The sequence below is a fragment of the Schistocerca gregaria genome, chromosome 1 (assembly GCF_023897955.1).
Source record: "Schistocerca gregaria isolate iqSchGreg1 chromosome 1, iqSchGreg1.2, whole genome shotgun sequence".
Lineage (NCBI taxonomy): Eukaryota > Metazoa > Arthropoda > Insecta > Orthoptera > Acrididae > Schistocerca > Schistocerca gregaria.
Window position 1 is genome coordinate 974,518,523 of NC_064920.1, and position 14,858 is coordinate 974,533,380.

The 14,858-nt window shown below is 40.1% G+C and overlaps 1 protein-coding gene across 1 annotated transcript in view; it reads right to left on the bottom strand.

Moving 5' to 3' along the window:
- Positions 1–14,858, bottom strand: part of LOC126277046 (heat shock 70 kDa protein 12A-like) — a 218,492-nt gene that overhangs the window by 54,907 nt on the left and 148,727 nt on the right. The window contains exon 10 of the mRNA XM_049977324.1: positions 381–521. Within this exon, the coding sequence (XP_049833281.1) occupies positions 381–521 (141 nt within the window). The remainder of the gene's footprint in view (positions 1–380; positions 522–14,858) is intronic.

Below are 14,858 nucleotides of genomic sequence, written 5' to 3' on the forward strand. Positions count from 1 at the left end.
TGCTCCTTCCAGTCCCTAAATTCACTCAAAACTTCACCAAGAGAATGTTGATGCCATATCTACAATAATTAATTGTAGTGACAAAACAGATCAGCTAAAACACTTTGAGAAAAGCAGTGGCACAGTTAAAATAATAAGAAGAATAAATGATGAAATGAAGACAACATAAGTATGCTGCTTTGATGCACCTTAAAGTTTCAAATATTAGAAGCTGTGAAGCAACTGAGTTTTTTTTTTTTTTTTTTTTTTTTTTTTTTTTTACTGGTATGAAGTGCTTATAAGATCTTGTTTGTACATCTATCTCTCAGTGAATGCTCCCTTTCTATCATGACTGGCTACCTCTACTCATTCCATTGTTTTTACTTCTCATGTTTACATACCTGAGGTATGATGATATGAACTTTGCGTCCAAAAGACTGTTGCACTTCATTCTGCAAAATTGGTGATTCAGCAAATCCTCCAACAAGAAATAAATATTTTATTTCATTCACAGTTGACTTGTCAAATACATCTTGAATGTACTGTAAGTAAAAAGAAACTGACAATTAACCACCAATATCTAGCTGATAACAAATACCATGTTATTTGCAGTTTTGTCACTTATACCTGTCACAGATGCTAATTACAATCTCAGGCTATGATGTAGAATAAGTAAGTTTTATAATTCTAAATATGTGGAAATGTGCTGACCATTTACAACATTGTCTTAAACCATATTCTTTCTTTTTGATTAATACTTCAGTGTGTTTCTCTCTCTCTCTCTCTCTCTCTCTCTCTCTCTCTCTCTCTCTCTCTCTCTCTCTCTCTCTTTCTCTCTCTCTGACACACACACACACACACACAAATACACGCACACAGACACACATACACATACACACATGCAGAGTATATTATTACACATTCAGAAATCCTTCTGTGTATCAGAAGGATTGTCAAGCAAGTGTGATTTCAGTTTACATTCAAAGTTAATTTAATTATCTATTAAAACTGTACATCACTGTGTACATAGATGGGCAAAGATTTCTGTGCCACACTAAGGTGGAGTGAATGATAGTATACATAAACTGTGATTGATTGTTGATAGCAAAGTAAAGAGGTATGAGATATTCTGTTAAGCTCTGCTCATGTATCCATACACTGTGTCAAGTTATACACTAACAGGCTGATGCAACCACTGCTGATTACTACTGTGGCACCTCCCTGAATTCTAAAAATTCACACGTCCCACATTCTGCTCCAGCAGACGACTCTCCTCCCGCAATCACACCTAGATACTCTCCAAAGCACCCTCTCCATAGTGGACACCTACTGACAGGAATATCTTTCCCCCCACTATTGCAGTCTGCCTACTGGGGCTTCTATCTAAAATTCCTGTCAGCATGGAAGGCAGGCATCCTTAAGTGCAAGTAGTAAATGGTCAGTGCAGCATATGAATGAATGCTCCATCTTTTGTTTATGAACCAGTGCTTTTGCTTGTGAACCAGAGATTTCATTTGTGGACCAGAGCCTTGAATGAGGACACAAGGGTTGTTGTTTGATGGTTATTTGAGGACTAATCTGGTGAGTTGGCCTTGTGCATTGCTTAGGACAGATAGCTGGCCATAATTCCATATGCAATGACAAAAGTAAACACCTTGTTTGTATAGTTTTGTGTAGGCTTCTGCGGCCAGAGTCAGTTAACATAAAAGTTTTCAGAGTATTGTACCATGCAATAATGCAAAGACCTATACTGGACAAACCAATGTTTTATTAAAACACAGCATGAGACTCAGAAATGTTTCACACTCTGTACATTGTACTGCTTTGTGTCAGCACTGAGTGTCCTCATGTATCATTCTGTTCAGTTTTCGCAAAGGTTTGGATCTTGCTTCATGTGCTACATTGTCTCACCACTGAGCCTCTTTTATTTTTATTCATCATTTACGATTTCCTCTGCTGGGACGAAATGTTTATTAACATTATTTTTGAACTTGTGTAAATCTTAGTGAAGGCTCCCACCTACGAACTTCATATATGAAGTGCTGCAGCTTGTAGTGGAGCCCCCATACCCTGTGTCCAAGGACGCGCAGTTAGACCTAGCACATTTGCCCCAGCTCTATACAGCCCAAGGACAACTACCAACATGCACGCCCATGCAGGCACATTAATAACTCCCCACCAAACCATCCAAGAGGCTGGAGAAACCACCTAATGCCAAGTACATGTGCTGGTATCACAAGCGCTTTGGCAGTGATGCCACCAACTGCGGGCCACCACGCTCTTGACACCAAAATGCAGTCAGTGATGGGCTTTAATCCAGCACTTTTACCACTTTCTTTTCCCAATTCCTGCTCCTCACCCCCTCTTGTCCCCCTCCTAGCATCCACTGCAAGGTGCACTATGATATGATGCAATAAACTTCAACAACTTCAGGCCCATCAATTCACTGCCACACCCATGCTCTTCTGCTGGACAAGAACAGGTTTACACAGACAGAAACCAAGCCCTCCACTGCTGCTGGTCCTCCACACTTCATTTAGCACCTAAGAAGGATAGGATTTAGCATAGTTGTCGTGATTATCAGAGGCTCAATGCAAGAATTGTTCCAGACCATTGTCTGAACCCACTCTTGCATAGCTATAGTGCCAAAATTTCTGCCTCTGCTGTCATTAGTAAGAAAGACTGCACAAAAGCTTTCAGACACACAATGGTATCACAATACTATATTGATAAAACGGCTATCATCATACCTTTTGGCCCCTTTGAAAGCCTCTTCATGATCTTTGCCCTTTGTAATGCTGTACAGGGCTGACAACGTTTCTTAGTCAATGTCCTCCCTGGTGCTTGGACAATATTATTATTTACTCTCGAGGCATGGCCAAACACCATGAGCACCTCAGGGAAATTTCCACCTAATTGGAAAAAGGAGGGGTAATTCTCAACCTAGTAAAATGCATTCTCAGGGTAACCGAAACTGAATTCTTAGGGAGCATCATTTATGCTTCTGGCTCGAAACCACTGCCCAAACAAGTCCGCACTATCTCTGAAATTCCACATCTCATGGCATAGAAGCATCTTTGCAGCATCCTAGATATAACTAATTTTCTTCACTGCTTCCTTAAAAATATGACCTCTTAAATCATTGTAAGAGCCCCCCCCCCCCCTCCCTCCCTCATCCACCCCCTCTCCCAAATAATAATCTTTGCATATATTAACTATGATGCTTTTTGTAAAATCACTGTGAGTAGCTGATAAGTTTAAAGATGATCCTTGACTTCCCACACTTTCTACACTTCCAAATTGTTATCATAGTCTTCAGGAGGTTCTAACAGGGAAGGTATGGAGCTGAAGTGCATACATGGCAAGGACAATTGGAAAGTAATGTTTTTCAAGGTATAATTTGGTGCTAACTCTGCGTTAAAGAATTGTGGTTCATAAATATCTTGAGTTTAAATTAAACATCTTCAATATCATCATCAAGTGTGGAGTGAACGTGGAATGGTGAAATTATATCTGAAGGGGAGTAAACTAGCTTTGGTACTAACTGGCTAGTTCAAAATTGGTCCCACGACCAGGATCAAAGCAGTTTGGGTTAATAAACTAAGGTATTTAAACATGAAAAACATGGCACAACTCCATCATCTTTGAATCCAGGCAGTCTTAGTCTACTTGCATACATGGAGACAGTGGTTCCAGTGTACTGTCCAGCAGAATCACACCTGCAGAAGAACATGTCTTCATTGGCTTCTCATGGTATGCACAGAGCTGTTTTGACATACAGGGTGATGTGTTGGCAGAAAATAAATAACAAGTGAGGTGCAGTGCAGCATACCAGTGTGTAGTTGCTCCAGGAATGCAAAGATTGGTCAGTATGAATGTGAAAAATGGAAATTGTTGTTTGGATGACATAGACCAAGGATAGGAACTTATTACACAAGAACCAATAGTAGAGGATATTTGTAATAATGACAGCTTTGTCTATCACCTATCTAGATATCCTTGAGAACTTTCTTTTCCCACACTTGGAGACTGATTCAAATGACTTCGTTTGCCAACAGGATGGGGCACTGCCACACTGGCAGTGCGGAAATTTTTAAATCAAAGGATTACTGAATGACGGATTGCTTGCACTGGACCAAATGATTCAGTCTTACATTACAGGCCTCCAAGGTCACTGGACCTGACTGCATGTGTTTATTTCTTGTGTAGTCTATAAAGGATTCTGTTTATGTGCCTCTGTAACCAACAACTATGAATGAACTGAGACATCACATAACAGCAGATGTAGAAGCTGTAACTCAAGACATACTCGCTGCAGCATAGGAAAAATTTGAATACTGTGTCAACATATGCCATGCATCTCAAGGGGGGGCATATTGAACACCTATGAAAAGATATGAAAAAAAAAGTTTTGAGTTTCCTGTTCAGCAAACAACAAGATTCATTGTGTATGTTTATTAGTTTCAGAAATATAGACTTGCCAAATTGGATGATTATTTTTTATACACCCTGTATTTGTTTTGTATGTTTCATATTCTCACACATAAATACCTAAATTTCGTTTAGTAAATTGTAAGGCTTTTTTTTTTTTTTTTTTTTTTGGGGGGGGGGGGCGATTTCATGGGTAATTGTCATTGGGAAGACTTACTTATTTGTTCATTTGAAGGGAATTTACACTCTACCTGTGTGGTTAAAGAGATCCAATTTATTAACACTGTTTTAAGAAATGTCCGGTTAGGGCAAGGGAGGTTTCTATATATCTGTGCCAGTGGATTGATGTGTGCGACAGATACAAATGACAATCGCACTGGTTGTGGTTCACATTCTTGGAACAATGGATATGGTACGAGGCTGAAATTCAGTGGTGAAGAAGCTACCAACACAATACTACTTACGCGGGGGAGACAACAGAGGACTTTTGTGTGCCAGATGGACCATTTCATTGTATTGAGTGAGTAGAGTGCCATAATCAATGGACTGAATGTAACACTTTTTTATGTTTATTATACTTTATATTATTATCACTTAATGACTATCTTATGTGGGCATGAATGTATATATTCTGTGTGCATGGGAAGTGCAATTTTTAACTAAGCGAAGGATAAGGAAGAAAATTTCAAATATTGGTAGAAAATTTTGTGATATCATTTAATTCTTTTTTCACAAGCATGGCTAGTTTTAACACTCAGTTTTATTCAGTTATAATTAAGATGGATGTTAACTGCCACTGACTTTTTGCCACATCATATTTGCAATAGTTCAAAGTAAAAGTAAGTGGGAAGTAGTGAAACAGTGCAAGTGCCTCCTCCATGCCAGGGTGTAGTGGTGACTGCCTCAAATACTCTTGTGCCCTCAACCCTCCATTAAATTGTGAAGGCCTCACAGACACCCTGTTCACTGATACCATACTAGCTCAATTACTTCAGGGCCCAAATAATGACTCTGGCACAGACCTGCACTTTTGGTGCAAAATCATTTCTGATCCCACAAATAAAGATGGGTCCAAAGACTGCATCAATGCCTACCTTCCCCCCTGCCTTCTGCAAAACAAGCTTTTGACTGCCCACAAGGCCTGGAACACCCCAGGACATCCTCTGCCCTTGTCCAGTAATCTTAGTTCTGGCCTGGCATCCAACAGAACTGTTGCACCTGCACCCCATGCCAGTATGGTAAAGTAGGCTGTCATGTTATCATGTCCACTGCCCCATTTCTCCCTGTTGGGTACTGGTTCTCTCATGATTATGTTGACAACATCAGCACCTTGCCAGCTGCTGCTATTGTCACATGCTTACAGACCCATTTAAGCACTGGCCAGAAGCCACCCCAATCCCATTCAGCCAAAATGGTTTCCATGGCATTCATCAAAGCCTGGATTTTGGGTTTCAGTGGCTCCCGCTACATAACATCACCCCACGTGTACCAATTCACTTCCTGTTTATTCAGAACTGTGTCTGAGACTTGTAACACTATTGTTCATTTTACTACTAGCTACCACCCTGCAGACAATGGAGTGGTAGAATGTCTCCAGAGTATATTACAATTCACCCTTATCTGATACGTCACAGAATGGTCCACCACTCTGCTACTGGTCCTGTTAGGTTTTCAGGTGGCCCACGAGGCTGACTTGGAGGCATCTGCTGCTGATATGGTACACAGGCAGCCCCTATTCCTCCCATCCAATTTTATTAAGCCACAGCCTCTTCCCACAATTACCTGTGCCCAGCTTACATCCAGCAGCTTCAAGCCTGAATTACACTCCTATGCCTCCACAGCACCATAGCAAGTACAAGACTTTTGTGCACCATGAGCTCGCATAATGCACTCACGTGACATTACACAGTACCTGCCAGCCACAACTACACTCACAATACATTTTGTTGTAAAATGATGTGAGGACCTCATTTTGCAACAAAATGGCAAAACATTTTCAGTGCATCTCCACAGTCCTCTTTCATTCATGTCCATTGACAAGTTAAAGCCAGCTTACAAAAACACCCTCAACAATGGCCATACACTGTCAAGACTGCTGATGCAGCCCCTATCCCTGACACCACTGGTGCCACCCTTGATGTTGCCCTCAGCAGTGCTCCTAACATACTGGTCAACACCTGGGACCCAATCACAGCCAACACACTACCCTTCACTTTACCTCCTGCTCAAGCTTCTCAGCACACAGAGACTAACACTGAGCCTGCAGTGACCAACATTGAGCCCATTATGTCACCACCATAAACCAATGAAGTCACAGTCACCATTCTTCTAGCAGACCATGGTCACAACTACAATTGCTAAGACAACCTCCAGCCTGCCAGAGTTGACACCAGACCATGACTTCACAGCAGCACCTTACTATGGTGTCTGGTAGACAGCAGCAACAACAGCAGCAGAAGCACTCACCAGTGGCTGCACACTCTGATATGTGCTACACAGCATGTGGTGGCCACACAGTATACATAGTATTGCTTTACGTGAGTTCCAAGTGCCCACGTGGACCATCCCATTCAATTCTCCCACACTCTTGGTTCTTCCTTCATGCATGATGGTGCCTCATCACTGTGTCTCTTTTACTTTTATTCATTGTTCCCCAGGATCTCTGCTGGGGCCAAAGTTTTAGTGTTTACATTAAACTTTCAAACTTGTTTAAATCATTGTGAAGGCTCCCACCCATGAACATAACATGTCACTGTTCCTGTACCAGAAATGATGAACTGACAACTATTGCTGTACAAATAGCGCCTTAGTTACATTCAATCATGTCTTTCCATTCATATTTATTTAAAGTAATATGTAGTAATTTGTTTCCCTTTAATTTTCATCATGATTTAGATGAGATGTGGGTTAAGCAGTGAAACACGTGTAGTGCTACCAATGTTACTGCACTAACAAGAAATTATGACTAGTGCTAATCTACTCTAAGTGATAACTGTAGTAATTACTTCTAAATTACTTTATATAGAGTAGCAATGTTAAAAAAAAGCAACCACTTTGAGAAAGGCCACTGCACCTTCTCCTGGACTACTCAGTTGCTGTTTTTATCTAATACTTCAAACTAAGTAACTGTGCATCTTTACACAGACTACTGTCAGGTGTCTGTGTACTGGAAAAGTCAAATGTAGAATTATGCAGAATTTAAATTGCTGAGTTCACATATTCTGATAAACTGCAGGAGTCAGTAATGTATTCTTTTAGGATGTTTTTGGAGATTTTCAATTTCCTGCCTGATATCCATCAGTAACTTGTTTTGGGTTTTTGCACAAGAATCTTTATTCTGAATCCTGTAGACAGATGCGTAGTTCTACAGGGGAATTATTTCTACTTCTGGTATTGGGGTTGTTAATTGCTGTGTTCCTCCTAAACTCACTCCTTCTGTTAACCAAAAATAATGTTAGGGAGTTTAGGTACTGATGTTTACTTAAGAATCCCCACATGAGAAGAGTCTTCTATAATACATTCAGTTTTAAATGTTACACATTAGCTATTTGTTGTGAGCTCTCAAGTTTTCTCAGCTCAAATTAATAGTATGCTTCTGGGTGTTCTGCCAAGTTGTTTCCAGTTTCTTCCCACTATTTCAATGACCCAGTCACCCACCTTCTTCAGGTGCAGCGGGTTTTTCTGTTATATATACTCACTGTTTGGACTCCAACCAGAATGTAAACTATTGTTGGTCCCAAGTCACTATTTATGGCTGAGTTGGACTCCCAGAACCCAGTATGCCCTTTGATACTCTTTTGTTTTTCAGAACTTGCACTGACATTTGACAAAATGTGGATTCTCTTAGTGTTTTCCAGTTCAGATTGGTGTGATGGTAGGTGTTCTGTCATCTTTAGAGATTAGAGCCCACACAGAAGCATACCGACAATCCTTCTTTCCATGAACAATACGAGACTGGAATAGAAGGGAGAACCGATAGAGGTACTCAGGGTACCCTCCACCACACACTGTCAGGTGGCTTACGGAGTATGGATGTAGATGTGGATGTAGATGTAGATGTAGATGTAGATGTAGATCTTTATTTCCATAGATTCTTTAAGTACACTGTCCCAGAAATTTGGCATCTGCGTTATGATACTGATCTTATCACATTTCATTTCATGATTATATTTGAGTCAGTGCTCACTGACAGCTGATTTGCTTGGCTGATTCAGTGGTGTGTCCTTGATGTTCCAAGCAGCTCTCCTCAACTGTTCCAGTAGCCTGTCACTCATAAGACATTTTATATTCATTTGGAATGCAATACATACCAGCTTTTTGAGACCTAGCTCATGTTCAACATTACAAAGAAAACTTTTTATATTGGTTGAAGTGAGCTGAATACACTGGAGGCCACGTTTAAGTACACAGTTTATCAAACTAAATTTTATGAGCACCCCATCTAATTGTTTAATGAAGTTTAAAAATTTTCTTTTGGGACCCTATAGACTGTCTGAACTGTTAGCTTTTATGTTTCTGAGTCTATTAATGAAGTACAGCGCTCCAGGAGCTGGCCATGGCAGTAATCATTAACATCTACAGTGTGGAAAACTATTTTTGTAAATAGCCGCTCCCCTTTTCCTCATATAATGCCTACAACAATGTGATGCCAACCTGTGGCCAAATAGGTTCTTCTGTTCAATTTCTGTGACTTCCAAATGATGTTCTGTTATGGATAGAACGTCTGTGGAAATACATTTTGATCTTTCCCTGTCCTGTCTTGATACTGGAAGCCCATTTTTCTTATTCAACACTTTTCTCATGTTTTAATGGAAAATTCCACGTGTATTTTGCCTATTACTACTTGTACTGATCAAGCTAATATTTTTTGTTTCTCCTTTGATTGCTGCAACTGTGCCTATGGTTATTTGGCAGCCCTGTCTTTCAGATACATAGACTTTAAAAAAGGCAAAGTGAATAGACTTAAAATAACAATAATTGTATGGAGAGCATTCTGGTTACACCGAATGCTTGTGGACATTAGCTGTATGACACTGCAATGTGAAGATTCATGCGCAGACCACACCATGTATGGTGTGACTATGTAAGGGGCAACATATCAATCAGAACCATAACTGACCTCCCTAATCTATTGAAAATTCATGAAGCTTTGCATTTGTGTGTTCAACAGAACATTTCATATAGATTTTGCTATGTCACTCAAGAGTGACACAGTCTGTACACCCAGCTGTTTATTGGGTTGTCTACAAGAGGTTATAGAGTGGATATCACATATTATCCTTATTAGATGCATCTGTGCAACAGAGATTTTTGTTCTCAGTGGCCAGTCTCCAAAATATAATGCCGTAAGATGTTAGTGAATGAAAATGGGAGCAGTAAGTCATCTTTTGATGACATTTTCATTTCAAAAATCTGATATTATGTGTAACATGAAAAGTTGCAGACTTTAACATGTAATTTGATGGATAAAAAATCTACTAATCAAGCAGCAGCAGAACACACATGTAAAATAAAGTTATAATTATGCCCACTTTCAGAGCCTGTGGCCATTTTTCTGGCAGAAGGTTTGAAGGGGAAGGACGAGGGGTGAAGGAAAAGGACTGGAGAGGTCTAGGAAAAGTGTTTCCTTTGCATCCCATCTGGTAAGTGTCCCCTGACATGTGGTTCTGGGTGAAGTCTTCAAACCCTACCCCTTTTCCTGGACCTCTCCAGTCCTTTTCCTCCACCACTCTTCCTTCCCCTTCAACACTTCTGTTGGAAGAAGGAGCCACTGGCTCTGAAAGCTTGCATAATTATAACCTTCTTTTATATGTGTGTTCTGCCACTGCTTGGTGAGTAGATTTTTTAACTATCCAGTTACCTTACACTGTCAAAAATTGATTGTTTTCAGAGTTTAAAATGTGTAACATAAACTTCCAGTTCAGGTTATTATTAATATAAACATCCAAGAATTTTAATATTCTGTTTAATTTATTGATTTATCCTAATGCGTTAATGTAATGGTTTTGGTCTGGCCTTATGCAGTAGAAACCTGCATGTACTGTATTTTATCTAAATTGAGTGTCAGTACATTTGCAGAGAACCAGTTATTAATTTTCAAGAAAATATTATCCACACTTTCAAGAACAACAGCAGACCCAATCTAGCACACCACAAACACACTGTAGACCCTTATTTAAACAACTAAAGATACTAACAATACCATCTATATACAGAGTGGACCAAACCAAATATCTCACAAAATAAGCATCAAACAAAAAGACTACAAAGAACAAGACTTGTCTAGCTTGAAGGGGGAAACCAGATGGTGCTATTGTTGGATCGCTAGATGACACTGCCAGAGGTCAAATGGATATCAACTGCGTTTTTTTAAATGGGAATGCCCATTTTTTTTTTTAATTACATATTCGTGTTGTACGTAAAGAAATATGAATGTTTTAGTTGGATCACATTTTTTGCTTTGTGATAGATGGTGCTGTATAGTCACTAACATAACAGGTAGGTTTTTTAAATTAAAATAGAGAATGTAGGTATGCTTGAACATCTTATTTTGGTTGTTCCAATGTGATACATGTACTTTTGTAAAATTATCATTTCTGAGAACGCATGCTGTTTCAGCGTGATTACCTGTAAATACCATACTGATGCAATAAATGCTCAAAATGATGTCCATCAACCTCAATGCATTTGGTAATAAGTGTAATGACATTCCTCTCAATAGCGAGTAGTTTTCCTTCCGTAAAGTTCGCACATGCATTGACAATGCGCTGACGCATGTTGTCAGGCATTGTCAGTGGATCACTATAGCAAATATTCTTCAACTTTCCCCACAGAAAAAAATCTGGGGACGTCAGATCCAGTGAATGTGCGAGCCATGATATGGAGCTTCAATGACAAATCCACCTGTCATGAAATATGCTATTCAGTACCGCTTCGACTGCATGCGAGCTATGTGCCAGACATCCATCATGTTGGAAGTACATTGCCATTCTGTCATGCAGTGAAACATTTTGTAGAAACATTGATAGAACATAAACCAGCATAATATGCACTATTGCGCAATGGAAAATCCATGATGGCTGCGACAAGTGGAACATCAGCGACCTTGGCTGGTTAATGTATGGTGTGGCATTATGGGACAAAGTATAATTGGCCCCCATTTTGTCGATGGCAATCTAAATGGTGCCATACATGCTGGTTTCCTACGTAATGTTCTATCAATGTTTCTACAAGAAGTTTCACTGCATGACAGAATGGCAATGTACTTCCAACGTGATGGATGTCTGGCACATAGCTCACGTGCAGTTGAAGCACTACTGAATAGCATATTTCATGACAGGTGGATTGGTCATTGAAGCTAAATAGAATGCGTACAAAAAATCTGTCATTGTCCCATAATTTATCTTGTTCCCAGTGGCAGAACTGTACATGACGTTCAAAGTCATCGCCATGCAATTCCTGGTGCATAGAAATATAGTACGGATGCAATCAATGTTGATGTAGCTTTCCCAACACCAAAGTTTTTGAGATTCCTGATTCTCACGCAATTTGTCTGATACTGATGTGCAGATTAGACACAACAGCAGCTAAAACACCTACTTGGGCATCATCATTTGTTGCAGGTCATGGTTGATGTTTCACATGTGGCTGAACACTTCCTGTTTCCTTAAATAACATAACTATCTGGTGAACGGTCCCGACACTTGGATGATGTCATCCAAGATACCGAACAGCATACATAGCACATGCCCATTGGGCATTTTGATCACAATAGCCACACATCAACACGATATTGACCTTTTCCGCAATTGGTAAACAGTCCATTTTACTATGGGTAATGTATCATGAAGCAAATACCATCCGCACTGATGGAATGTTATGTGATACCACATACTTATATGTTTGTGGCCATTACAGTGCCATCTATCACAAAGCAAAAAAAAAATGGTCCAACTAAAACATTCATATTTCTTTATGTACTACACGAATATGTGATAAAAAAATTGGGGTTCCCATTTTAAAAAATGCAGTTGATACCCATCTGACCTATGGCAGCGCCATCTAGCAGGCCAACCAATTTGCCATCGGATTTCCCTCTTCAAGTTATATAAGTTTTGTTCTTTGTAGTTTTTTTGTTTGATTCTTATTTCGTGAGATATTTGACCTGGTCACTATCAATGGACCACCCTGTATATTTTTAAATGCCTGTAAATGATCAATAAAAATCGCTGTACTCTTCAAATCAACTCTAGCTACTATAATAACAATACAAGGCATTGTAAAGAAGTCCACACTTCCCATGTAGCAAAAACGAGAAGGCAGAATGATGTGAGCCACTTAGGAATAAAGCTTTTACCAGCACTTCCATCCCAAATTAAAGAGCTGCAAGACAAAAGTAAATTCAAGCTTGAAGCAAAAAATAGCTGATAGATAAGTGCATCTACAGTGTCAATGAATATCTGTCTGAGACAATAAATTGAAACCTTTGTTTGCAGACAATAATTTAAATGAAGTTAGATTTATTTTCAAATTATGAAATACTTATAAAAATTCTGTTAAATTCCCTCAATACATTTTTATTTGAGGTTTAGTTAATGCTCTACATATGTTTGTCATGAGTTTGTGTTTTTTTGTGTACTAAGTGTTGTTCTCCATCTGTGTACTATGGATACATAATTTTCTTTGCTTGTTTACTATGTTATGCATCGTTATCATTGTTACATGTAACATTCTAATGACAAATCCTGTACCACATGGGTGTTCTTTTGGATTATGAATAAAGTAAATAAATACATAAATAAATAGTACCTTGCGGTGATAATTCCTCACACTGGAGATGCCTTTCTGTTGTGTACACTCCCAACCTTCGTAACTTCTTGGTTCATCCCTATGAAATCCCCAAACCACCTTCCCTACCCTCTGGCTCCTACCCTTGTAACTGCCCCCTGTGTAAAATCTGTCCCATGCACCCTCCTACCACCACCTTCTCCAGTCCTGTAACCCAGAAGGTATACACTATCAAAAGCAGAGCTACGTGTGAAAGCACCCACGTGATTTACCAACTGACCTGCCTACACTGTGAAGCTTTCTATGTGGGAATGACCAGCAACAAACTGTCCATTTGCATGAATTGACACAGGCAGACAGTGTTTGTTGGTAATGAGGATCACCCTGTGGCTAAACATGCCTTGGTGCACAGCCAGCACATCTTCGCACAGTGTTACACTGTCCAGGTTATCTGGATACTTCCCACTAACACCAACCTATCAGAACTCTGGAGATGGGAACTTGCCCTTCAGTATATCCTATTACACCCCAGGCCTCAATCTCTGCTAATTTCAAGTTGCCGCCGCTCATACCTCACCTGTCATTCAACAACATCTTTTCCTCTGTACTTCCACCTCGACTGACATCTCTTCCCAAACTCTTTGCCTTTGCAAATGTCTGCTTGTATCTATGTATGTGAGGATGGATATGTGTGTGTGTGTGTGAGTGTATACCTGTCCTTTTTTCCCCTTAAGGTAAGTCTTTCCGCTCCCGGGATTGGAATAACTCCTTAACCTCTTCCTTAAAAACCATATCCGTTCATCTTCCCCTCTCCTTCCCTCTTTCCTGATGAAGCAACTGGTGGTTGTGAAAGCTTGAATTTTGTGTGTGTGTTTGTGTTTGTTTGCGTGTCTATCAACATGCCAACACTTTCGGTTGGTAAGTTACATCATCTTTGGTGGTTCATGGTGTGGGTTCCTGTAGTCATGTTCTAGTTCATGAACCATGGGCAACGTATCAGTGGCCAAGTAAGTGGTCCTGACAGTCGGGATACCAGTTACTTTGGAAGTAGGCTGGGCATCTCGGACATATTCTGAGTCGTGGTCACCTTTGTGCTCATACGGCAAAGACTACCAAATCCACCGGTTATTCCCTCAACCGTTAGGGGTAAAACCCAGTGGGACTCGGGGCAAGTAAGGCTAGCAACCTGCTCCCCTGGTACTTTAAATATGATGCTGGCAACAATCAGAGCAAAATGCCTCGGACCTTTGGAGTTGATGGAGTCCCACTTCTAACTGACAAACCAGTGACTCCTAAGATACGACTTGGCAAGCAAATGGTAATGAGATGGGGAGCTATTAATATCAATGGGGGCTATTCAGGGAAGAAGGTAGAGCTGGCAGAGGCTGCAAGTAAGATGGGGCTGGACATTTTAGCTGTTAGTGACATTCGGGTAAGTGGTGAGAAAGAAGAGGAAGTGGGAGAATACAAGGTCTACCTGTCAGGAGTCAAAGCAGGAATAGCACAATGGGGTGTCGGGCTTTACATAAGGAAAGAAATGGAACCCAGCATAGTTGCAATAAGGTATGTAAATGAACAACTGATGTGGATAGATTTGACAGTGTCTAGCAAGAAAATTAGGATTGTGTCAGTATATTCGCATTGTGAAGCGACAGATCAAG